The following is a 26,328-nucleotide window of genomic DNA, read 5'->3' as shown; positions in this document are numbered from 1 at the left end:
TCTACGGTTATTATTCTACGGAATTGTGCACTTACTAGAAAAATTTATAATATTCAATCCTGAATAAACAGACTTTTTGGTCAATTAAGTCCAAATGTTTGAAGAGTCTGTTTATAAAATATATATAGACTTTTTTGCTTGATTTTGTCCCAGTAATATGTCCCTGAATTTTTTTGCAATATTACAAAATACCCTGGGCCTGGATACTTGGGGTATAATAGCTAAGATAGATGTTAATGTTTAATTAAGGGATGGAAAAAACGAAGGATTAAATAGAAGGATTATAATCTTCTACATCCCTTACAGAGAAGATATTTCTAAAAATGTTTCTAATAAACCAAGCTTTTTCTGAAAATCATAGAATTTTTGTTTCTTATTTTCTCAGCAAATTTTCACCACTTTAAGGCATGATTATTTGTCTTTTTATTTTTTTTTTATATCCTTGCGACATACTATTATAATAAAACAAAAAAAAATGCTATCTGATTTACCCAAAGAAAAACGAGAATTACGTAACTAGGTGACCTAAAGCATGCAGTTTATTGTCCATTGCAACTTGATCTATGAAAATACGTTGACCATTTGATGTGGATGATGATCTTGCCCTCGTTAGACTCTTTTAGAAAAAAAATTACGAAAGGAAAAATCCGATTAAATACAATACGCTATTCAATGGTTTTGTAGTTTGGTTTTAACAGTCGAGGGCGGTTGGTGAGACTGGTTGTGGATATAAAGGTAAGTTAAAGTTATAAATCTCACATACATAAGCAGACATACATAATTATCTGTGTTTTTTATTATTTCTTTTCTTAAACTATCTTAAGTCAAATTAAAATAATTTACTTACTAATTAATATATATTACTTTCTAGTATGCATATTGTAATAAAATTCTTAAATTTGGACTGGACTGAAATATACTATTACCGAATATATAACAAGTGTAGAAATTTCACAGTTTTGTATATAAAAGTTGTTATTTTATCTGCGTGACATAATGAACCATTTTTCCTGAAAACTCGCAAATTAATAATATTTCCTTATAATTAACTTTTGTCGACAATTTCCCATAGAAAATCGAGTGTGGTAAGACCCGAAGACTAAATGGTCACAGAAATTTGTTCTTCATTTAAAAACTGTTTTACTAACATTGAAAAATGTGTGGCATCGCTATCTTGCTGAACTTTTAACGACAACCATTGCTCTACATGGGAAAATATATTTTTATGGATATGATATGACGGTACATAAACCAGTTCATCGCCCCTAAAACGTTATGCATGTTCGATAACATATTCCGACAAAACATCCCTATTCCATTACAGATCTATCGCTTTGCTTTACTGTTGATTTTGTTGATTAAACGCTTGCCTGCTGCACATGTTGAATTCCATCGAAATTAAACTACGTTCTTTTCTTTGATTCAGTGGTGATGCTGGCGCACGATCTCGAGTTGGTCTAGGCAGTTTGTCTTGGACAGCAAATATTTCTACTGGCCTATGACTGAACAGTTTCTGTTCGACCAATTTCCTCCGTATTGTTATTGAGAATACGCTCTATATGTCTTAAGTTTCCAGTTCTATATCATTAATTGACTGGATCACATAATTGCATTAATGGAATTTATTCCTTTTAACACTCGTCAGTACTTGTTGCTTTTTTGCGGACGATCCGACTCAAGGCGGTGTTCAATAGAGCCTGTGATTTCGTATCATTTTAGTCTTTAATCCGTGGGGCAATAAGCGATAAATCACTTTGTCGCTCTCCTCTAGTACGAGCGTCAACTATCAAGTTTATACGAGCACTTTAAAGTGGTTTAGTGGAAATCGGTTTAATATAATTCGTATGTCATTGTATAAACACCCGTAAACCGCTTTAGCGATCATAAACCGGTTAAGCTTAAATCGATTTAAATAAGTGGATGATCCAATTTTAAACTGCTTTAAATTACCGTGTAAACACCTTATTGGACTGTGAGTCAACGGCTAGCTTGATTACTCTGAACTATATTTTGGTTTTCCTTTTGGTGGGAAATATGGGTTAATTTTCTTGGACTTTGTTTTTTTCTTGGATGTAGAAGTGAAGATTTTTTTTTAAATTTCAAAAGATAGATTTATTGAGGAGTTTGGTGACTGAATTGCCAATGTGCTTTGCCAATTTGCCAATGCAAGCTTTGGCTGGAGGTCGAAAAGCTGAGCTGGAATTCTAACAGTTGTTTTCTTTTTTATTTTATTGTGAGTTTATTATGATGTGAAGTAAGGATAAAATTTTGGGGTGCAGCTTAAAACCAGTAGTTTTTAACCACTCAACCGATTTAACTCTCACTGCTAGCAACACAAAGTGCAAATGCTTGAAAAAAAATAAATAAACCGATATTTTAAGGTTAGATCTTAATGTTTTGCCGAATCATTTTGTTATCACTCTTACTAGTCAACTTTTCATATAATAAACTAATTAGTCAGCTCAACCAATTTTTTTTTAATTCTCAGGTTGGCAATGGTAAACAGCTGTTTAATTTTAAGGTGGAATCCCTTTCTTAATCCTCTCACATAAACGCTGAATTATAGTCAAACTTATTAGCCAAACAAAGCCAACAATATTAGTCAAATTGAATTATCTCTAAACCGGTTAAGACGCTAAAATGGTTTAATTGCCCGTATAAACTTGGTAAATTATACGCTGTGTAAATAAACTTGGTAATATTGACTCCGCGAGGCATGTCGTATATTTTGGAGAGGATTTGTAAATTAAATGCATCTAAATTGTGAAACATTTTAGAATAATAATAAGCAAATCAAATTTTTGAAGATATGAACTTGATCAATGAAAACTCTAAATACTATCACTTAAAATCTACGCAATTTAAGAATTTACAACACATAATAATGTAGCGTTTTTCCTGTTCGTTAGGTGTCAATTAAAACAATCGAAAATAGGCATTTAATTTATTTGCCCACTTCACTGCGATAACACGATCACTCTATGACAATTATTATACTAGATATATTTATTTTTACTGTATTTCTTTACTAATATTTAAATTTCGCGCCAATTTGCCGAATTTTACTTCACTGCTGCTGACAACTATCGGCGATGGAGCTTCTTGTATACTCGGTAGAACACTGTTCCGGAACCGGAAGATTCTCGCTAACCTTCGAGATGTCATGCGGTCTGCCACTTAACATTCCGGAATGAGGAGTAAGAGTCAGAGCTGGATCAGCTGATTTTTCAATACATTTCAAAGTTGATACACTGCTAAGGATGATTACAAATAACGTAGCCATGAAGTTTAATGCCTTAGACAGCAAATATCCGCCTTAAATCCGGCATTAAATTATTGTAGAGAGGTTTATTAATATTTTTGTAGGCATGGTCTTTCCTTTAAAGATGAAGGAACGTTTGATCGTCATCTTTATACCAGGTATTGGTCTGTATAGTATCAGAGTAATTATTCAAATGATATAACGGTAATGATGAACCATAATTATAGAATATAATATCTTAAGAACCGATGTCGTAGATGCAAATATTTCTTTTTAACAATCGGTCGGTTAATGATAATCAATAGGTATTTATCAAATCAGATATCTGAAAGGAACATTTTATACTGCCAATTATCAGTTAAGACATGGCGTCTGCGCCGTCAGATTTGGTATCCATACTCACCGCAATACATAATTAAATATATTAATAGCTATAAATTCTAGAGTTTACATGTATATCCAAAATATTCTAATAAATTCAACTCAACTAATATTATTTATTTTATTTATTTATTTATTTAGCAGTTTATTTCCAACAGGCAAAGCCCAATTACAGGAAAATCTACAATTATTAATGTTTTGAAAGTGTAAACAAGTATTAAATTACTATAAATTAAATAACAAAAAGAAATAAAAATAAAGAAAAATAAGGAAAACTTAAATTACTATAGTAACATCATGTATATATCAAAATTAAAGGAGATGTAAATTAACATTAGAATGAACAAAGAAAGGGATTCATGGGAAAAAAGGAAGAGAAAAGGAATTATGGTAACTGTTGGTTTGTCAGAGACAAAACTAGGTCCTTTATGGAGCATACAAATATGTCACAGGTTGATAATACTGAATTAAAAATTTTGCACATTTGATATACGGGATCCTAAAACCTAATATTAGTTCTGGCGCGATCTAAAGCAGTGATAAGTGATATTTGCTCTAGAAGCAAATCGTGGTACATGAAATAAAATATCGTTCAAGAGAGGAGAATTTATTTGATTATTGATCAACTTCCATAAGAATGTTACAAAATGAATTGTTCTCCTCATGGCCAGAGATTGCAGATTAAATCTACCTAACATCAGATCATGATCATGTCCCCATACAACAGTATATATTCCATCATCAAAGCTTTAAGCTTTTGAGAGTTAGAGTGCCCCACATAATTTAAGTTAATTAAGTTAACGATTAAAACCAACTTAGAATAGTGACATGACCAGCAGTACCTAAATAATTAAGTATCAGCTTTTGGACATACAACTTCGAAGTTTTTCTAAGGTTTTTCTCAAGACATGAATTATTTAAATATTGTCTTTTTTCCCTTCTTATTATCGGTAGTGTAAGATCTCTAAGTCTTTTATAGTGATTTCACTCATGTATATTAGTAAAATATAAAAACCTAGTAAGATCAACAACCTGTTAAAATTCAAAAAGTTAATCCAGGCGATTCTTTATAATAATTAATAGTTTCCAGAAGACACGGACTAAATATATTGATACAATTTTTTTTTCTGTAGTAAAATGGTTCTGGACCTACGGATCCTCTTGAGGCAGCGAAAATCTTCCGTCATAACTGAATTTTTGCTTATATTTCTAATATGTACTATGCTGACCTGGTTCCTCCAACTCTTATGGCGGAAAAGGAAATTATATCAGGCTTCACTAAACTTACCCGGTCCCTTTGCCTTACCAATAATAGGATCGGCGTTTTATTTTATTGGAAAACCTTATAGTAAGGCACGCGGTTCTAGTCTTGATCGGCTTTAATAATTTAATTTTTTCAGACATTTTTGGACAAATTATGCATATGTTCAATAACTATCCGGGAATCTTTAGAGTATGGTTTGGGCCGCGGATGTTTTACGCAGTTTCCGATCCAAAGTATTTGGAAATTATTCTTACAAGTCCCCAGGCTTTAGCTAAAGAAAATTTGTATAGAATGGCCCAACCAGTTACCGGACATGGCTTATTTTCTACTTTATCAGGTAATTATATTGCATCCAAAAAAAATGTGTCTAGACTTTTTTTTTAGTGGCTCATTGGAAGAAGCATAGAAAAATAATCAATCCGACTTTCAATCAGCAAATCTTGGATAGATTTATGGTGGTGTTCGTTGAACAATCTGAGATACTTATTGAAGTTTTAAAAAAATATGCCGGTAAAGAAGAGCATGATATTCTAAAGCTGATGACCAGATGCACTTTGGATATTATTAGTGGTAACATTATAAAGTAGCTTAACTTAAATAAATACAACTATTCTTAATATTCTAGAAACTGCTATGGGGGTTCAAATTAAAGCTCAATCCACAGATACGAGTTTTCCTAAATGGGTGGACAGGTAAGACAAAAATTGATAATTAACAATGATTTGTGGTTTAATTTTTTAGATTAATGGAAATCGTTATGATAAGGATATTCAACATCTACTACCATAGCGACTTTATTTTCGCCAATTCGCGTCTTGGCAAAGAATTTTATGACATTACAAATAAAGTGAGGACCTTCACCAAAAATGTAATTATTCGTTATTTATATAGGCTATACTTCTTATAATTTATTTTATATAGGTTGTCCTTGAAAAGAAAAAAATTCGCTACAACGAAAAATTTGAGAATAATGAAGTTTCGTCTGATGCAGAAGGTATCAAGTTATAAATACTTAAAATATAAAACCTGAATAATATGTTTACAATTTAAGGAACAATGCTTAAAAGAACAGCTTTTCTAGACCTCCTAATTGACATTAACTATGAAGCAAAAAACTTCCAGTTCACTGACGAGGAACTGATGGACGAAACAATTACTTTTATGATCGCGGTAATTCATGAAAATTGGGTTTATTTTTGTACTTTTAAAATTATCTTTATCTTTTAGGGTTCCGATACTACTGCCTCCACGAACTGTTTTGTTTTAACAATGCTAGGTTTACATCAAGATATTCAAGTAAGAATATAATTATTAAATAATATAAATAATTAGTTTTTTTGTTTATTCATATTTAAATCGATAGATCGGAGTCCGTGTATATTAGAGCTATTATATACATCTCCTACATAGTTTCCTGATGATATGCGTTTTGTCCTTTTAACTTGGTAGTTTCCCGTCTGATTATCCAAAAAATAGATTTTTATGGTTTCAGTTGCTGGTCTGCTAAAAATGTTGCACACATTTAAATAGTGTGATTTTTAACTGAAACATCACCGTGTGATTTCCAAGATTATTTGAACTCAACCTGTAGTTTTCTACCGTGCATAAATGCAGAATGAAGAACGTGTGTCAATGAAATCGATGAAGTAGCACACCTTTATGCTTACAGATTTTATCCAGTAGCCCTATTCATTTTATCTAAATATAACTTCTAGCCAAAACGTCATTTAATTCGTGATCCATCGTATATGTGGCTTAAGGGCCTCTTCCTGTAAGTAAACGTGTAGGCGAGCTATCACACAACCATATATCAGGCAATCATGGACAATTATAAAATATGTTTCCAGTTGATTCCCAAGACTGCATATCATCCTACAGTTTCTTTGAGAAAATTCGGTATAAGCGTATTAGTAATAAGTCTTCTAATAAGTGAATATGCACAATATTTGAGCACGCAATAAGTTTACCGCCTTTGAATGAGTGATTTTTTGCTACAAGTGACATTAAGGGCATAATATATGGGTTAGTTAAGTAATACAGAAACTAGCATTTCGTTTTAAATACATTTTGATTTTCCTATGTTGGTTTTCCTATAACTTCTATATACCTGGTCCCTTAATTTGCAGAGCAATGACTTCGACAGTATAATTCATATATTTAGCAGCATCTATTATGGATTTATAGAGGTAGTTTGATTGAGAAGGCTTAAGAGATCCTATGTTTTTATATATTTTTATCTTATATCTTTTTAATAAAGTTAGAATCGAATTAACGAGTTTTTACATAAATTGTCTTCAAATAATTTTGTACAAATTTTCACCAATTTTTGTATTGAGAATTGTACTAAAGAGGCCGATGCGTGGCCAGAGGCCTTGCATCAATAAGCAATTTTTAAATTGTCTCAATTTAGGTGCAAAAGTTGTTTGGTGGCCACGCACAAGGGCCTTTTTAGTACAAACTTTTAAATACTACTTAGTTCTGTTAATATTTTATACAATTTGCATAAAAAATTGTACTAAAAACATCTTACGCGTGCGTTTTTTTCTCTCTTAAGAAGTGTAACGCCCAAGAGCCTGGAAGAACCAAATAGTTTCCTTTTCAATAGACGAAAATAATTAATTCAACTGCCTGGAACTGGGGGGAACCCATATGAAGTAGAAAAACCTCCCTATCCCCTCCTCCTCCACCTCCACCACATTCAAAAAGTACTCCTTAACCTTTACATCATCGTCACCATCTTAAAGGACCTTTTGGACCTTCAAGATGGTACTGAATCAGACCTTCCAAAGCCACACCCCTTCATACCAAATATGAACCTTAGAAGGAACCATTGATGTGTCATCACTACATTTTAGGAAAATGTATTAAGAGAGATTCTTGAAGTAGTGGGAGAGGAAGGAAGCGTTCAACTATCCCACCTACCAAATCTAAAATATCTTGAAAGAGTCATTAAGGAAACCTTGAGGCTGTTTCCAAATGGTCCTTTCTTAGTGCGAACGGCCCAAGAAGATATTGACCTCGGTAAGTGTATTAACCATACTACCAGTTTGGTTGAAATTCGAGTAAGATCGTTCACAATTCTGAAAAGACTCCTATTAATTCAATTAACATTAACTAGAGAAAATTTTGCCTTCAAATTAGTATTTCCTATTATGCATTTTGTCTTTGGTACGTGCTAATGTAATGTTGCCTTCTATTTCTATGTTTTGTTGGCAATAAAAAATTATTTGTTTAAGTTCAAAGCTATTTCACTATTCCCAACTGCTTTAGCTAATGCAAATTAATTATTAACTAGGAGTTAGTTACCGGTAATAAGTAGGTAATTACTGTAGCAAAAATATTTTTTTTCAGTAAAGCTTAGAAACGAGTAAATTTGTGCCAAGTACACTGCACCTGCACACCAAATCATCGACACCGACCCCAAACACCAATAATCACCCAAAAATATTTGTTTTCCATTGTGTGGTCAATAAAACCAACTATATATTAGTATCCTAGATTTTATACATATTCTAGATTAGAATACCTAGATTAACTATTTTTTTAATTTCGTTGGAAGATAATAATATAAATGAAGAACACTTATACCTATAGAGGACTAAACTTAAAGTACTGTATTATTTTTAAATTATTTGGTTTATTACACTACAATATGCAGAGTTTTCACCAGGCAATAATTAAAAAAAAGTGTAGCTTTAACATCTAAATATTTACTGCTTGTATTCATTAACTTCTTTTAACGGTAAGCTACCATCATTTTTAGGTGATTGCACTATTCAAAAGGGTTGCTCCATAGTATTAGGCGTTTTAAGGTCACACAGAAATGAAAAATACTGGCCGGATTCTCTTAAATTTGATCCCGATCGATTTTTACCTGAAAAAGCTGCTAAGATCTTACCTGGTTGTTTTATACCATTTTCCTATGGACCCAGAAACTGTATTGGTAAGCAACAGTAAATATTGTATAATTCCATAGAACGAAACAACATCGGTTTTGCCTCTTTGACACAGCGCTTTATTTACCTGATGATGTTTCGCTACCAATACACCGGCAAGAACAAAATATTTAAAAAAAACAGAAGAATATAGTTTCTTTTTCTGAAGATGCTAATATGGTTAGCGAAACACGCATCAAGTAATAAATAAAGCATTTTGGTGAAATAGTACCAAGATTAATTTTAACGTTTGTATCATTTTTAGGAATGAAATATGCCATGATGGCTATGAAGACCCTTCTGGCTACAGTAATTAGACGATACAAGCTGTTTACTTCATATAAGAGTGTGAAGGATATTGAGCTAAAAAGTAATATGGTTTTAAGGCCCAAAGATGGGTATAAGTTGACTTTTGAATTGAGATAATAAATAAGTAGATCAAGAGTATCATTTTTATTAATTATTTTTTTGTTTTATTATCCTTAGGTTAGCAAAACTTTAATTGGGCGCTTTCATTTCATATTCTTATTATAAAGCATCGATGTGCCGGTCCCATTTTAAGGACTTCTCTACGATAAGTCCCAAGAACTTAACAGATTCAACGACGGCTAAACTAGTGTTCTGAAGCATAAAAAGTTCCAACGTATTTTTGTATGTCAAGACTTAGTTTTAGAAATGTTAAGGTACAGAGGAGGTAACTAGATCATTTGATGTGCTTCTATGTAGTGCCATAATATCCGGGTTGCTGCAAGTACAACTTAGTGTCGTCTGTAAAGGGACAGATCTTACCGCTGATGTCCAGACTAGCGGTGTCATTTATAAAGAGTAGAAATAAAAAAAGGTTCTAGAACTGAACCTTATCATATCATACGAACCTCATCATATCAACCCTTAAGACCTGACTTCTGTTATTAAGGATTAAACTATTTGAGAGGTCTTTCTGCAGTGTTGTAACTTATTAATTTAGAATTATATGATTTACATAGTCGAAATCTTTAGGGAAATCGCAGAAAATGTTGCTGTCGAGTGACCCTTGTTTTGACAGAAGTGTACTCTACTAAAAAGAGAAAACATGGCATCGTTGGTGCATTTGTTACTCAAGATAGGGAGAAAGTATTTTATAATTAAATAGAAATGAAAGAATCCTTTTTCAACCAATCTTTCAATGATCTTGTATATAACATAAGAAGGAGTGCCGTAAGACGATCATTTAAAACTTGATCTCTGTCACCTGTTTCATGCAACAGAATAATAATTGCCATCTTCAGGCAGCATGGCAAAGCTCCATTTTGAAATGACCTAATAATTAAATTCGTATAAGGTGCGGGTTAAGATTTAAGGTGCATTTTGGCAGATTTTTAAGGTAAGCACATCTGTCGCAGATGATGTTTTGTTACTAGTATCATTTATTACACGGGCGTGAAAAAGAAACTGTATAAATTCTCATCAAGGAGGTATAAAAGTAGATAATAAGTAGGAATTATGGCATTCACCAAGTTTTTTGCAACCTTTACAAAATAATTATTATTTAAGGGATTCAGGTGATAAAGGGATTGAGCCAGATGAAGAAACCTTACGTCTTAATTAATTTACAATAGACCCTGTCTCCCTAGATAATGGCTTAACAAACCTAGTAGACTTAGTATCGATATCATCAGACAGGAATAATATCTCAATCGGGTGTTTAACACCTTGTAAATTGACGAGATTTTTAAGTTATTGATTTGCATACAAAGCAATATTTAATTTATTACAAATGTGATCAATTTCAGAATTAAAATTGGTTCACATGTGGTCCCCTACATTCTGATCCGCTCAGTTTTTAGAAACCTGAAAAAGCCTGCCAGTACAATTGTAACTAAATAAATAATATTACAATTGAATAAAAGTTTTTCCTTAATGAGATAAGGAAAAAAAACTTTTTCCTTATCTCATTATTAACTAATACAAGAATTTAAGATCGAAAGCTGTGCGAATTTAAATGAGAGCAGTAGAACGACTGACATCAACTGAAAGCTGATCGCCGTCGCACGAGTAAAGAAATCTCGCCTTAAGTATTCTTTAATCTTTATTAAATTGGTCAAGTTCAACAGTGCTTTTGATCGTAAAATTATTATTTTTATAATAATGAGCTATAGCGCATTACAATGTTCAGGATACTAAGAAATATTGTTGTAGTAGTGGTTTTTGCAATGAAGTGCGTTGGACTTAATACAGCTTCTGATGAATCTAATGTGGCTGAAATAAAAATGGAGCGAGAAGGTAAATATTGCTGCATTGCTTTATATTTTTGTTATAGTAACTACATGAATTACCAATTTTTGTGACTGTCAGATACAAATTAGGCGTAGTCTAATAAAATAAATATTATTTAACTCAAAGGGTCAAACACGAGGATATTTTCATATTTATCCACATTGTTTTCATTGTTTTATATATTAAGGTTAACGCTCTACAAAATTAAAAAAATATAAAATGCGAATACAAAAGCTTAGGCAAAGGGAAATGGCCGTACTGTGTACTACTCGTACTAGGCAGACTGGGCTCATCTACTGGGTTAATCTAGACAAATGATTACTAATAATGCGAAGCATAAAAACCGTATAGAGTTCAATGCCCTTATGCAAAATTAGCGATATTTTATCAAGGTCCCCTATTAAATTTATATTATTATTAATTACATTTAATAATCAATGGTTAACTTAAGGACTGAATGCATTAAAAATATTTTTTTGTATATAATAAAGAAATGTTATATAAGATTTCTTTTTTGGTAGGTAAGTTCTTTTAGGTAACTCCACATATGGAAAGGAATGGGAAGGCAATTTTATTTTTGGACTCTTATCATGTCGAACTACTACCACTTTTATATCTGTGAACTTTAAGAAAATGCTATTAGGTTTGCATGTTTTCAAATAAAATATAAGAACATACTAAAAAAAACTTGCTTCAAAGATTAACCGAAAAATTAATTGAATAAAAATAATAAATTGTTTTCTGATTTTTTGCCTGTTTTCTTCAAATTAGGGATACAAAATGAACAAAAAAATATATATTAAAAGAACTTTAAAATTTTTTAATAAAAAATTAATATTAAATAAGATTTAATATTTTTCAAATATTCTGATTATAATTTGTAATTTATAATCAAAATATTTATTTGATTAAATTAAGAATTGTAGAAAATTTAATTTTAATATCTTATAACTCAAAAAAAAATAGATTTTAAATGACACAAACTTGATTAATTTAAATACAAAAAATAGGTTTTCCAAAATGAAAAGTTGAAAATAATAGAAAATATAGGTATTACATTTACATTATATTATCGATTACATTACACAAAATTAAGGAAAATATGATACGGTCGTATATGATAATATGACCATATACATATTTTTTGCTTTAGATCTTAATTCTTCTATAAAAAAAAATTAAATGCATATCCAGTAAATTTAAAAAAAAAAACTTTAGATTCCTTCCAGAACACTTCTGGATATATTTTTAATTTATTCAGCTCTTTTCTACCATTATTCTGCTCAATTTCAGCAAAATCACCTAGAAACGATTGTTAACAAAAAATTACTTCTTTGATAATAACCCCAAAGTTTCGTCACGTACTTACAATATTCAGAATATGAATGTATGTACCACTATAAAGTTTGAAAGTATTCTGAAGCATCATTAGAGAGATTCCTTTATAATAGGGTTTTAATATCGTGTTGTAGATAGATAATACCGAGCTTAGACAATTTGATCTAAAAATACTATAAACTGATAAAAGAAGCCTGCTGCCACCACCATCACAGTATTCAAGATAATATACATTCACGCTCTACAAGAAGGCGATCATAATCCTCATCACCCTTATTATAAGAAACAATTATTCGTTTCTTGAAATAAGTTGGAAATTGGCCAGTAAAGCAGCTATTTATGATAAAAGTACATAGAGGCAAAAATAAAGTAAAAACAAATCAAAATTTCGGAAGAAAAAAAACAAAATACCTGAAAATTTTAGAAGTAATAATTAGTATAACGTCAGAAAACATTAAATTTCATAAAATTGATTAAACATTCTTATGACAACTTGGCTTCAGGAGAACTGTCGCAATTAATTTAGGAAAAGCAACGTTTACTTAAAATAATAATAGCCTAAAAAATTTTCATTAAGGGGTGGTTAATAATTTACGTAAATATGTTGAGTTTATCGAAGAAAGCAATCCAGGTTCGATCTTGTTCATTTTATGTTGTTCTTCGAGTCGATGCTACCAATATTAGATATTTTATATTTTTCGCTACAATATTTATTTTATCAAATTTTGCTTCCCTTTAATAATTATTTTCCTGACGTGCTTACTCAGAAGGTACATTCGATTGCTATTTTTTAATGTTTTACCGGATCCTGACAATGGCCTAAATCCATGAAAAGCCAAATAAATTCTTTTTTAACATTTTAGATCTCCAACTAGAATCCAGAATAAAAGGCCAAAACGGTAACCAACAAGGAAGCCTAACCCAAAGAATCTTACCAATGATGATCATCCCCTTTTTACTATCTTCCATACTTATACCTCCAATGCTGTTTTCCATCGCTATTTTGTTCGTTAAAGCAGCTCTAACAGCAAAAATCGCCGTCATTTTAATGCTAATCAATTGCTTTAGACGAAGAACTAGAGGAGGAGGAGTATTTGATCATTACGTTAATGATAAGGACTCGAGGAATGATTTAGTAAAGGAGCATTATGGGTATCAGGGGGTTGAAGAGCCAGGGATTTATGTGCATAAAAAAAGGAGAAAAAGGGATGTTTATAAGATTTAAATATTGTATAAATATATGTTTATATAAGCAAAAATATTTGAATTTTTATATTCTCCTTTTATTCAATTATTAAAAACTAAAACCTTTATGATAATTTAATTGGATTGACAACAGCGATAGAATGTTGTGCTCAATGGTAAGAGGCAGACTGCTCATGAAGCATAGAGAATTTAAGATATTTAATTAAATAGATTACATAATAAAATTTCTGTGCAATTTTCTTCTAACTTCTATTACTTATACAAAACTCATCGTCATCAATCCTTTGAAAAGTGTACTGGCAGAGAGCCAGCCACCTTGAGTAAAGGTTCGGAAACCGTTTTGATCAGGAGTAGGCAAAAAAACAATACATATATAAATTTTTTTACAATGACCATTTACAATAATTTTAACTAAATTAAAAATATATTAATGATACACTTAAGATTGCAATTTAAAATACATGGACCAACAACCAAAAAAAAACCAAAACCAATTAGGATTTGGACATCAAAATCGTCATTCAGTAATTTTACTTAAAGTCAACAGATGGTGCCACCTATGAGTCATGAGTGAGTCATCTATGAGTAGTACATATGTATTAGTTAGGTGAGTAAGTTGGACAATATGACAGCACAATATAGTTAACACTTCTACAAATAGAATACACAAGAGTGTACGTTCTATATCCGTATTTTTTTGATTAATTGAGACAACCAAATTTGACACAATAACAGACACAATATGCTAGCTACCTAAAAATGATTAAATTATTCATATTTTATTTTATTTAGTGTTAAAATTCCTCAGTCCTTTCAGTCTTTGGAAAATACAGAAAGAATTTAATGTTCTTAATAAAGGTCTTGACTTTGCACTAGCTTTGCGACTGAAAACTGAACTTGTTGCGAAAACTGCAACAACCTGGAGTAGATTATAGTAAATGTTAAATCATCATTTCAATACTTACTTCAATTTGGCTTTAAAAGAATTTACTAGAGAAAAAATTCGCCACTAAATATCAAGAAATCTTACCAAATCAAATTCTAATATTCTTAAAGGACCTAGAGAAAAATATTGATTTTATTAATTGTCAAAGGAAATAATAAGGTTATTATTTTAGACAAAGCAGAATATCTTTAACGAATTGATGATCTTATTAAAAATGGTCCATATAAAAAGATTTCTGAGACCCCTTATCAAAAATAACCTGTCATCTTAAGAGAACATTAAATGATCTCAATAACCTTGCTTCCTCTTCAGATAAATTCAATTTACAACTCGAAACCAACAATTCCAATATTATATTTACCAAACATCCGCATAAATGTGAATAAAATGACACACAGACACAAGTTTTGGCTTAGAAATTTGAGACATTACAATTATCTTTTATGAATGTTTTTCAGTCAACAATTTATTTTAAAAGTCAATAATTTATTTTAAGTGAAAATGATGAAACACTTGTATCTTTCGACGTATCTCCTTTGTTTCCAAGCTTTCCTATATCAGAAACTCTAGAATATCAAGCTGAACTTTTTAAAAGAATGGAAGAAAAAAAAAGAATTTTGACTCCCATTTTTAGATATTTTTGTCATCAAAAATAATAATAGCATAGAATTTGATATTTATAGAAAAGAAAAAAATAATTTTATATACGTAACTAGTGACTTTAACATAAAATGTTTTGAACTTTTGAACAGAAAATTGCTAGCATGCATTTCTTAGTACATCATTTGTAACGATTTTAACGATATTCGATATTGTAAACATCAAGAAATCAGCTGATTCTCCATCAATCCGAAATGACACAAGTGGCACACTGCACGGCGTCTCGAAGGTTGGCGGAAATCATCCGGAACAGCGTTCTGCCGATTCGCACAGGCAATCGCATAGGTCATTTTCTTCTTGGGTTTCAAAATTTACCGAAGTATCCACATTGGCTCCAGTATTGTTACTATCTATAATAGGTTTTTGACCCCACAATCTTCCCTGTTTCGCCCATCATCCCCAAAATGCTCCTTTATCAAATGATTCAAACTTTTTTTCTGGTATGGAACTACCCAGTGGCAGCGTGCTAAGCTGAACGCTTTTTTCTTAAGAAGTGATTCCCAAGATGTGTTACCTAATGATGTAAACCTATAAAATTGAGACATCTTAATTTTAACAGTGGTTTTGTTATAATCATTCTCATTTTTTTTTAAGTGAATTCTTTTGCATTCTGAAATTCCCTTTATTTTTGTATATACCTTTTTCAGTTCTTTACAATTATACATTTGCCAGTCAAGGCCCAGTGTTTTTACCAAACCCACTTCCGAATATAATCCAACGTATTTTTCTTTTGTTGTAATGACTGGATGTCTTTTTAAGATTTTCTCCACTCTACAAAATGATCGGTCCGCAGGAACAAAAGCGCCCTCGGACTGGAAAAGTTATTCACTTCTTTTAAATTATATGGGGATTTGTTTTTAAGCCAATATATTAGCATATGAATAATATGCGAATTCTTATTCTGCCTCCCACATCCATGGCAGAATAGTCTGAGAAGGTTTATTCCTTCATAATTTAAGTTTTGAAGATGACTGAACAAAGCAAAGTCAATTTAAATAGCCCCTCTCCCCGCCAAATTACATAAAAAATCTAGTCAATTCGTATGCTTTGAAGAAGCATCTAACCTTACTTCTGCTTTTTACGCACTTCTCTTTTGATTTCACGACATTTTCTTTTTCTACTTCCATCAATTCAATCAATCAATCAATCAATCAATATATGCTTTATTATCATAAAAGTAAATTTGTTGACAAAGCTGTAAAAAAGAAAAACATATACACAAACATGTAAAAAGGTTATTTAGCATGCTATGGTCCATCATCCTAAAGGCATTCTGCTTCCATGAATATGGTTTACCTATACCGGTAAAACCAACAACATCCCCATTCATCAGAAATTCTCCTCCAAGACTCTGAACCAAAACATACAAAGCTAATGTAATGTCAAGAGCATCAATATGTATAACACAAACAGATATTATTCACTCCCGAAATATACAATTTTATTAAATGTAAAACTGTAAAAAAAATGAATCACAGAAATAAATTAGGCGAAATGATATGGTGTAAAAAATATAAAGAATATACCTAAAGTCCTGCAAGAAAAAGGTAAAAATGACTAAAATCTATCCGACAAAAATTCAGTTATTTTATAATAGCCCTTTGCAACTAAGAGTTTTTTAACACGTTTTGTAAAAAGTAATTCCTACTATTACACCTATTTTCTCATTCATGATACACAAAATTCAACTTCAAACACTAAAAGAACACTTTTATTTGACTGGTCTTACAGGAGTTAAAAGCGCGTGGAATTACAACTCAACGTCCAAACAACAACTACTAGAATAGATAATGAAAAGTGCAATAGAACACGCACAACTTGTTTATTTCAATATTTTCGATTTTGTTATCAAAATTTGGATATATGCGGTTTTGCTCCAAATGTCGAAGTTTACTTAAAGCGTTTTAAATGAGATTTATTCAGTTTTGCTTCCAAACAAATATATGAACCTATAGAAATGATAACAAAGAACCAAAAACCGTCAAAAAACGATTTTCGGTCAAAAGTGGATATATCCGGTTTTGCACCCAAACTCCTCAAATATGTTTACTGTGTTTACGCATTAAGCACCTGTCAAAAGTTTGTCATAGTGCTTGCAGCTTATTAAACCCAGTGCAAAAATTAGATAACAGCGTAAATAGTAGTAAAAAATCAAAAGCAGTCTACCACGAACATCTTGTCTTCATTTAGTAAACAAGTGCCATTAAGTATTTTAACTATTTTTGATCTTTTAATTCTTTTAGTTTTTTCGCTCTTGTCCTAGCTACACGCAGGTGGCGCCAAGGGTTACATGACTCTCTCTCAGTCACTACTAACGGGTTACTTAATTCAAATGACCTTAGTTATGACTGATGTGTCATTTGACTGCTCGGCTTGTCAATTGATTGTAAAATTTTCAACCCGCAATGTGTTTACAAACAATTAATAGTGAAAATTTGTTGAAACGCGTGTTTTTTTAAAAGGATTTTCATTTAGAATTGCCGTATTGAGTAAGTTTTATACTTTGCGTTTATAGATTTTTAAAAAGTGTAATTATTTTAATTGAAAAATCACAATATAACCTGTAGTCAGGGAGGTTTGTTTTCAGTCAGAGGGTATCACACCCCCTTAGGTAAATTGCATAAAGCATAATGATACTAAAATATTATTATCATAGTATTTTTCATATAATTATATTTACTAAAGCTCCTAAGGACCTCAGAAGAGTCTCATTTGCAATCTATTGAATACTTTGAATAAAGACAAAAGTCATAAAATAAATTCATGTTATTATTTTTGTTTCATTTATGATCCTATAATTTATCTCTTTTTGTACTAAATTAATGAAAGATCATAAAATATTTTAATTATGAGTAAATTACAACACCCCTAAATATGACCCATGGTATGTTTGCGACATAGGTATGTTTTTGACATTCCATTTATTCTTGGGGTTATTGTAACTACATGCAATAATGTTATTTAATTGTTGGTAGCTACAGTGGGTCTCAAAAATATTCAGACATCAAGTCTAATTTTGCTCCAATGACTTCTCATAAATATCTAGGCATGGGATTTCCATCATCCATTAGTTTTTTAAATAATCAGTATCAATTTTATTCCATTCTTCTTGTAATTTATTTTTTAATGTTTCTATTTAACAATTTAACAGAAATATTTTACTAATACAATTGTTGGTCAAATTGCGGAACCTTAAAATCCTAATAAAGACTAGATGCTACTCAAGATTAAACAAAAAATATTTATCAACAGAATAAAATGGATGGTCAATTAAAAGGTTTTTGCTCTTATGTCAAAACATTTTCAAATACTAATAATTACTAATTATTAAAATAATACTAATAATTCTCAATACAACAATCACTCAATGGCAAGACGTTATACAGAGTCCTTTATGTAACTAAAGTGAGGAATAGGCAAACAAAAATCATGTTTCTGGCATGTTTGATAAGTTCTGGCATTTGATTTGACAAATTAAAAAGATCTTTGTAAACAATACACTGTTTCCAAAACAAACAGAGTTGGTAGGGCAAGGATTTTATTTTCAATGAGTACATGGATATACAAGACACAGTGATCGAACAGCTCTTATTTGTAAAACAAAAGAGTATTAAAAAACAAATTGGGTATAGAAATCCCAAAATGGCATACAGTATCTTTAATGTGATTCCACCAAGGTAAAATAATTAGTACATGCAATAACAGGACCAAGTTACCTTGCACTTACCTTTACAGTATAGCAAGCAGAAACCAGCTTCCTATTTAGAAAGCTCACATGAAAGTCAAGTTTAAACCCAGATATTTAGAATCTTCAACACTCTTCAAAAGTTGAGTCTCACTGCCAATATTTTCCAAGTGGATGTCTAAATTTAATAACATGGGTTTTTGATGAGTTAAGAGCTTGTTGATTAGCATCACACCAATCATTGATTTTTTGAATGTCAAGAGCAATAATATTTTTCAGATCGAGAGAGACAACCTTTGAGTGTTCACATTGAGTGGACAATCTTTGAAAGAATTCAGAATTTCCATATTTTTGCCACTTCTCCTGAGATTTTCTCTCAATATGCTTAATTAGACATTTTTATCCACTACTTCTCCAATAAACATTAAATTACCAACACCAGTTGATGAAATATCCCCCACACCTTTACACTGCCACCTCCATGTTTAAGTAGCCTCAGTAGCACATAGGTTTCCTTTCTTAAGTGGCTTGTTTTGTTTCCTCCATACCATTTGACGATCATCCAATCAAAAAATGTTAAATTTTGATTCATCTTGAAAGATAACATCATTCCAATACATTTCTTGCTTAGAAAGGTACTCATTGGCAAAACTTTTTTTACCTGCTTACCATTATATCCATTTTTCCTTAGGCACTGAAGGATTGTTTTAGTGCTTACCAATTTATTGTTATGATTTTCCAGTCAAACTTTGAGTTTTACACCACTTATTTTTGGGTTTTAATAAACTTCGTTCATAATAACTCTTTTTCATTTATTTATTCATGTCTTTCTCATTTAATAACTGTGGCTGACTGTTTCTTTAGCACAATACTATTTTTATTATAGTTGTGTTGCACCACGTCTCCAACAGTACTTCTACCTAAATCAAGGATTAAGACTTTTTTTCTATACAATGCCCTTTTTTGATAATGGGTTATTGTTTACTTCCTTTTTTGCACACTAATATTTTTTTTATATGGCATATGACCCATTTTAATAAGCTTGCATAAAGGAATTTAACTTGCTATTGATATTTATTAATGAGCTGTAGATAATGCATTTTTCCCAAAGAGTCTCAAACATTTTTATTCTCATTCTTGTTAATTGTCTGAATATTTTTGGAGCCACAAAATTAAAATTCAAATATATTTATTGTCTTAGAGGAATCTTATTCTTGCAGTGATAATAATGCATATATAAAAACATAACTAATAGGTAATCATAAAATAAGTACATGAGGTACATTAACCAATTAGGTTTACATTATTATTTGACAATATTTTTTTTTAATGACGAGGAGATATTAATCCAAGTGCTCTGTATAAAGGCCGTTTCTTTGCTAAATGTGTGCAATATGTTTGTAAGTAAAAAATGTTTTGTCTTCTAGTATTAATGTAAGGCACAATAAAGTGTAGAGCTGCTAGACATTCCAGGCAATTAATATGACCATTGCATAATCTGAAAAGAAAAAGCAAACCAGCACAAATGGTTTTCTGATGAAGGGCAAGCATATTAAACCTGCTGAGTAACAAGTTCTGATCAACCCCAAACATTCCTTGTTTGGGGTAAACTCCATCAGTTCTAAAAATTATATACTTTATAAATTTACATTGAACAGATTCAAGTCTAACAATGTGAACAATAAAGTTTGGATACCAGAGTGGAGTTGCATAAAGTAATCGATTTTAATAGGTAATTAAACAAGATGATTCTAGTTGATATATGAGTGAAGTCTGATGTAGCTCTTATAATAAAACCAAGAAATTTTAAAGATGACTTTATGATGTTATCTATATGCAAAAATTAGGTCTCTTGTCAATAGAGACACCCAGATGACAAATATAATCACATTTAGAAAGAATTCTACCATTTTAATGTATAGTCGAAACTAATTTCATTCTTCAGCAAAATATGAGCTTTGCTATTTATTTGTATAATTTTATTTTCTACACTAGTTTTATTTAACAGTTAAAAAAATATACTCTTAAGCTTATAAAATATACTTTATTATTTGTAATTATTAAATTAAATCTTTGCTTTAGATGTATTATGTAGAATCATATTGCATTGCTGTCTGGATATTTTTGAGAGATGTATATGGCATTTTGTATCACTGTACAACTAAATTAAAAAAAAGTTATATTACTATAGTTTCCATCTATAGTTCTCATCATTAAAGGTGCCTCTGGCAGAGCCATTTTAAAGCACCTTTTATTAACCAAATATGCTACAGATTAGAATATCGGTGGAGACAACTATAACTATTAAAATTCAGCACAATAGAGGTTTTGCAGGATATCCCTATACATTTCGACATCTACTATTCCTTCCATTTCCTAATTATTTAATTCAATGGATCCATACCCTGATCTGAAAAAAAAACTCAATACTATATGTCAATCTGACAAGCTAAAATATTTTTAGTGATACACTGGTATATCAGTAAAAATATTTAAAATATTACCTTTGATATTTCAAATTCCTTGATCTGTAATTACTTTATGAATCTTTTTTCCTATTCTCATTATCATTTTGGCAAATCTTATAATTCTAAAGTATGTATATAATTTCCAATTTAGTTTCAGTACTCGGTTTATTCAAAATTTTTAACTCAAGGATTTTATTATGCCTTTAGGAATGCAGACTATAATGCCATTAATATCTTATTTTAATTATATGTGGGATTAAGTCAGATTTGTTGTTAAATCCTTTTTACATGTCATAGATTCTTTAATATATTAAATATGCCAATAGCTTTTTGGTTCCTCTCAAAATGTATAAATCCTCTTTTTTTGCCCTCTGTGTCCATGAGTATGTATATAGGGTGTCCCATAACTTGTGGTAACCATGGTAATTTGGTAGTATGGGGTTTTTTGGAGGTGAGAAATTGGAATTCAATTGTAATTTTTTTGCCCATGTTATGTTGAATGTTAATATTATCATTTCGTTTTATTCTTTATTTTTGGTTTAAAAATGGGGTTGCTTCCTTTATTAGATAAATGAATATTATCCTATATATTATATCTTTAACGGTTTTTAAGCTTATAATTATTTTCTATTACTTTTTGTTTAAAATCCACCTTTAATTATATCATTTTTATTTAATTGTCTTATGTGTTTTAGTAAAATTTCTTCTAAAATCTTATTTGCAAAATGTGGAATTATATAGGACTATTCAAAATTCGTGATTTTAATAGGACAAAACATATAAAAAATAATTACAGATTCAAAAAAAGCTGCATCACTAAAAATGTTTTAAATTGGTAGATCACAATTACCTCTATTGAAAAATTTTCATAAACAGCCAATGTTCTGTTTTCTGTAAACATTTAGCCTATAGTCAACCATAACACATCCTGTATATTGATTATGACATCCATCCTTAGAATGTTTTGTAAATCAAGTTTTATTAATTTACAGATTACTATGTAGCCATTTAAAAAAAATCACACAAAATGCAAGCGCAACCGTCGACCAGTATGGAGGTCTCTGTGGATCCCCATACTACTCAAATGAACCAGTTTATGTCTTATATTAAGACACTTGGCAACCCAGAATGTAAGGATGTACTTAAACTAAAGGCTATTCAGGAAATTAGTAAGAATTTTGAGATGATACTAAACTCCACCCACTACCCTACATTTCTAAAATTATCTGTTAAAGTGTTTTTAAGTATATTGGAGGAGGGTGAGCCATATTTTATTGCAGAGTATAATATACAACAGGTAAACATATAACACTGTTAGGTCTAAAATAAATACCAATTTGTGCATTTTTAGGTTAGAAAACTTATATTGGAAATCCTGTATCGGCTCCCTACTAATGACCATCTAAAACCTTATGTAAAACCAATTTTGCTTCTTATGTTGAAGTTGTTAGAAATAGATAATGAAGAGAATGTTCTGGTTTGTCTAAAAATTATTATAGAGTTGCATAAAATTTACAAACCAGCCTTAAGTAGTGGAATTCAGAGGTTTTTACAGTTTGTAAAGTCAATTTACTCAAATTTACCCAATCATATGCCAAAGATCTTTGAACCCAAGTCTCAGATTAAAGTTAAAGATTTAAGTGATGTTAATATAGATGAGCTACTTAAGGAGACATTTACTATAACAGGAATTCAAACTGAAAAGAGAAATAAAGATGGGACTCTTATAGCAGTAAGTTTGTATTAATTGCTGTTACATAAAAAATATATTATTTTCTGAAATCTTTGTAGTATTATCTTATACCTAAGGCAGTATTATCTCTAAAAGTATTACAAGAGCTGCCCATAATAGTTGTTTTAATGTACCAACTGTACAAGCAAGATGTTCATCAAGATGTAAGTGATTTTATACCTCTTATAATGAAAACCATCACTTTACATCCAGCATTGGAACAAAGACAGATGGACACTTTTAATAAGGAAATTTTTGTGGATTTCATGGGGGCTCAGATTAAAACCCTAAGCTTTTTGGCTTATATTATTAAGAGTTATTTGGATGTCGTAAGTTTAAGGACCAGAAGTGATGTACTTTATTTTTAAAACTAATGGGATTTTAGGTAAAAAAACATTCAGATATGATGGTGCAAGGCATGTTAGGCTTATTGACCTTATGCCCCATGGAAGTGGCTCACTTAAGGCGAGAGTTACTTATTGCTGCACGGCATATTTTGGCTACAGAGCTTAGAATTAGTAAGTACAAAATATTTTTTTCATATTTAAGTTTGTTGTAAAATAGATATAGAGTCAAAAAGTATTTTAAATAATTTTTTTGTGTTGTAAATAGCTCGTCTTTTTGAGGACAATACCCATCCGTTAATAAAAATAGTTAAATTATTTTCTCACTTGAAAGTCAGAAATAACATACCTGCAACTGCTGCATCGGCCTTTAGATTACTGATGATTAAGTTATAATTTTAATTGTTAATATTAAACTCTTTCAGTTTTATATATATTTGAGAACAACCAATTATTTAAATTATATAATATACTGTGTTGCTTCTATATCATTTTTAAATAGCATCACCATTCTGTTTCTTCATATTTAATATGGAATTTGGAAATTCTCTGATCATAAAATTCTGCACTCACAATCATGTAGTGCAATTGTATACTGCACTTTTAATCTTATGAGACTAGGATCTAACAGTTTCAATGCTGTATTTGAAATATGGGCTTTATGGAATTTCAATTTTACTTTAGTTAGAGTATATCTCTAAATCTTTAACTTTGGATTGTTTATTTATTATTATAATAATTATGTTATAGGGGAATGCCTGTTGAAGATACAATAGAAAGTGACGATGTAACATATATTAACATTTAAATATAGCGCGTTTTGAGTTGACCATTGATTCACACGCTTTAGATTGTATTTGTGACACAATCAGTTAGTCCACTAATTTCTTTATAAATTTTTATATCATCTGCAGAAACTAAAAACTGAATATTCTTAATATAGTTATTATTTATTTCTGCAAGATATTGGAATATCATTTAGAAATGAATGAAATATCAAAGATCAGAATGACACACTAAATGTAACTCTCTCTGTAAAATGAGGGATCACCTACATTTTCTTGGAAACGTATGCAAAACTTACAATACCTCAGGTAATAGAGAAGAATACAAATCTTTTAAAGAAGTTTACAATAAAGCTTCTTAAAGATGCTAAAAGACAGGCCAATGATAATATTGTTACAACCTCCACAAATAAAAAAAGGAAAAAGCATATGAGTCTCTAGTATAAGCCCTGAAGATTTTAACACCAACTCTCTAAGGTAATCCAGAGGTGAATGGCCCACAAGATCCTTGTCCTGCAACTAATTTATCAACAATTTTGGTATGGTAGGTCAAATACTAATATCTCTATAATTTGTAATATTTTATATTGATTTATGTAATAATGTTATAAGACAGTTTTTTGGAATTTATTAATTTTGTGATTTTTTAATGAACACATGCGTACAACTTAATTTGGTCGACTTGAAAACTCTCATGGGGTATGAGGTAATTCATTATTCACTTCTTGGGTCTTTAGTAATATTTTTGGATGTAATAATGTTTGGATTTACAATTTAAAAGCTGTTAATAATCGACCAATTATACAATTTCTTATAGGCCAATGTTAAGACTAACACAAGCATAACTTCTTATACTTCGCGGCAAAATATCATAGGATTATTTAACGTTTATGGGACTTATTTTTATCTATTAACAGGGCTAAAATAAAAGTCAATTGCTCTTCGCCTTTCATATTAAGTCACGTTTCTCCTTTTTTTATTTTTTTATTTTACTAAAATCGGTTGACTCTTGATCTCCGTTATTTTCCATAAATATCTAAGTATTAATATATTTAGTGAATATTTTATGTGAAAAATTGTTGGGAGCTTAGGGCATTTTTTGTATAAGGAAAAACTTAATAGTAACTAGAACCAGCAGTATATCGAACATGGATGCGCTAATTTGGATTTAAATTAGCCATAATTCAACCACCGACCATCCAAATAACGTAGGTAATAAGATGTCAGCAAATCACGCAGATTATCTGGTTGGCAGACTTCAGCAATCTGCAAATAAATCTCAGTCTTAGTAGTTTTACGAAACTTTATTTCTAGAATTTGTGCCACATATGGAAAGGCTCTTCGACGAAGACGTTTTATTAGGCAGAGGTTGGACTACTCACGAATCACTGCGACCCTTAGCCTATTCCACCTTGGCCGATTTGGTACATCACGTGCGTCAACATCTGCCATTGACGGATCTCATTCGGGCCGTTCATTTATTTAGTAAAAACGTTCACGACGACAGTTTGGCCACCACGATACAAACGATGTCTTGTAAATTGCTACTTAATTTGGCCGATTGTATCAGGCATCGGTCCGAGAATGAAAATAGGTATGATATTTTTAATAAATTTTTTATCATTTTTATTATATTATTTCTTCAATTTTAGTCAGGAGGGAAGAGAACTGTTAATGCGTATGTTAGAAGTGTTTGTCCTTAAATTCAAGTCCATATCGAAAATTCAGTTGCCCATTTTAATTGCGCGCAGTGAACAGAGAAAGGCTGAAATGTCGCAGTCTCAAACGAATTCCGTAAGTCAACAGCCAATTCTGTCAACTCAGAGTGGAACCGATGTAAGTTTTTTGTTTTTATTGTACCTGTCAATATCATTGTGTAAAGCGTATTTAAGTAATTAAATTATATTTCACTTTTATTAAGCAATCAAAATTAAGAATTAGTAGCTCTTTTATTTATACAAAAGTCTACGTTCTGGTTGTTTCATTTAGAATTCCTAAATAACTTTTATCTTGATTATATCAATTAATTGTAAGGATTAGAGAGATAGTTCGAATTAATATCAACT

At 30.7% G+C, this 26,328-nt stretch overlaps 3 protein-coding genes across 6 annotated transcripts in view; all 3 read left to right on the top strand.

Moving 5' to 3' along the window:
• Positions 1-586: 586 nt before the first annotated feature.
• On the top strand, positions 587-9,305 carry LOC126738746 (cytochrome P450 4C1-like). The gene is made up of 12 exons (XM_050444181.1): positions 587-735; positions 4,777-4,991; positions 5,044-5,244; positions 5,292-5,477; positions 5,533-5,599; positions 5,649-5,775; positions 5,829-5,901; positions 5,959-6,077; positions 6,135-6,203; positions 7,763-7,928; positions 8,671-8,850; positions 9,108-9,305. Exons 2-12 carry the CDS (start codon positions 4,781-4,783, stop codon positions 9,266-9,268), a joined length of 1,560 nt encoding a protein of 519 aa, XP_050300138.1. The 5' UTR covers positions 587-735; positions 4,777-4,780; the 3' UTR covers positions 9,269-9,305.
• A 1,523-nt stretch (positions 9,306-10,828) lies between these two features.
• On the top strand, positions 10,829-13,697 carry LOC126738676 (uncharacterized). Its single transcript, XM_050444111.1, has 2 exons — positions 10,829-11,104; positions 13,300-13,697. The coding sequence occupies exons 1-2, from the start codon at positions 10,990-10,992 to the stop codon at positions 13,659-13,661; spliced, it is 477 nt and encodes a 158-aa protein (XP_050300068.1). The 5' UTR covers positions 10,829-10,989; the 3' UTR covers positions 13,662-13,697.
• Positions 13,698-17,560: 3,863 nt separating this feature from the next.
• LOC126738113 (transcription-associated protein 1) overlaps positions 17,561-26,328 on the top strand; it is a 79,083-nt gene continuing 70,315 nt past the window's right edge. For 2 of the 4 annotated variants that reach the window (XM_050443268.1, XM_050443267.1), the window contains exons 1-7: positions 17,561-17,737; positions 22,394-22,698; positions 22,753-23,133; positions 23,193-23,462; positions 23,519-23,651; positions 25,577-25,856; positions 25,915-26,098. In XM_050443268.1, coding sequence (XP_050299225.1) covers positions 22,429-22,698; positions 22,753-23,133; positions 23,193-23,462; positions 23,519-23,651; positions 25,577-25,856; positions 25,915-26,098 — 1,518 coding nt within the window. In that variant the 5' untranslated portion in view covers positions 17,561-17,737; positions 22,394-22,428. The remainder of the gene's footprint in view (positions 17,738-22,393; positions 22,699-22,752; positions 23,134-23,192; positions 23,463-23,518; positions 23,652-25,576; positions 25,857-25,914; positions 26,099-26,328) is intronic. The other 2 variants (XM_050443270.1, XM_050443269.1) reach the window with 1 other exon arrangement.

This window comes from Anthonomus grandis, chromosome 7 (assembly GCF_022605725.1).
Source record: "Anthonomus grandis grandis chromosome 7, icAntGran1.3, whole genome shotgun sequence".
Taxonomy (NCBI): Eukaryota; Metazoa; Arthropoda; class Insecta; order Coleoptera; family Curculionidae; genus Anthonomus; species Anthonomus grandis.
Note: the sequence above shows the minus strand (reverse complement) of the source record. Positions and strands in the feature narration are given on the sequence as shown.

What these genes read in the sequence shown, in the direction of transcription:
- LOC126738676 (XM_050444111.1), top strand. Translation starts at nt 10,990, where the DNA reads ATGTTCAGGATACTAAGAAATATTGTTGTAGTAGTGGTTTTTGCAATG. An exon ending in AATAAAAATGGAGCGAGAAG is followed by an intron (nt 11,105 to 13,299) that starts GTAAATATTGCT and finishes TTAACATTTTAG; the next exon opens with ATCTCCAACTAGAATCCAGA.
- LOC126738746 (XM_050444181.1), top strand. Translation starts at nt 4,781, where the DNA reads ATGGTTCTGGACCTACGGATCCTCTTGAGGCAGCGAAAATCTTCCGTC. An exon ending in CTTATTTTCTACTTTATCAG is followed by an intron (nt 5,245 to 5,291) that starts GTAATTATATTG and finishes CTTTTTTTTTAG; the next exon opens with TGGCTCATTGGAAGAAGCAT. An exon ending in CCAAGAAGATATTGACCTCG is followed by an intron (nt 7,929 to 8,670) that starts GTAAGTGTATTA and finishes CATCATTTTTAG; the next exon opens with GTGATTGCACTATTCAAAAG.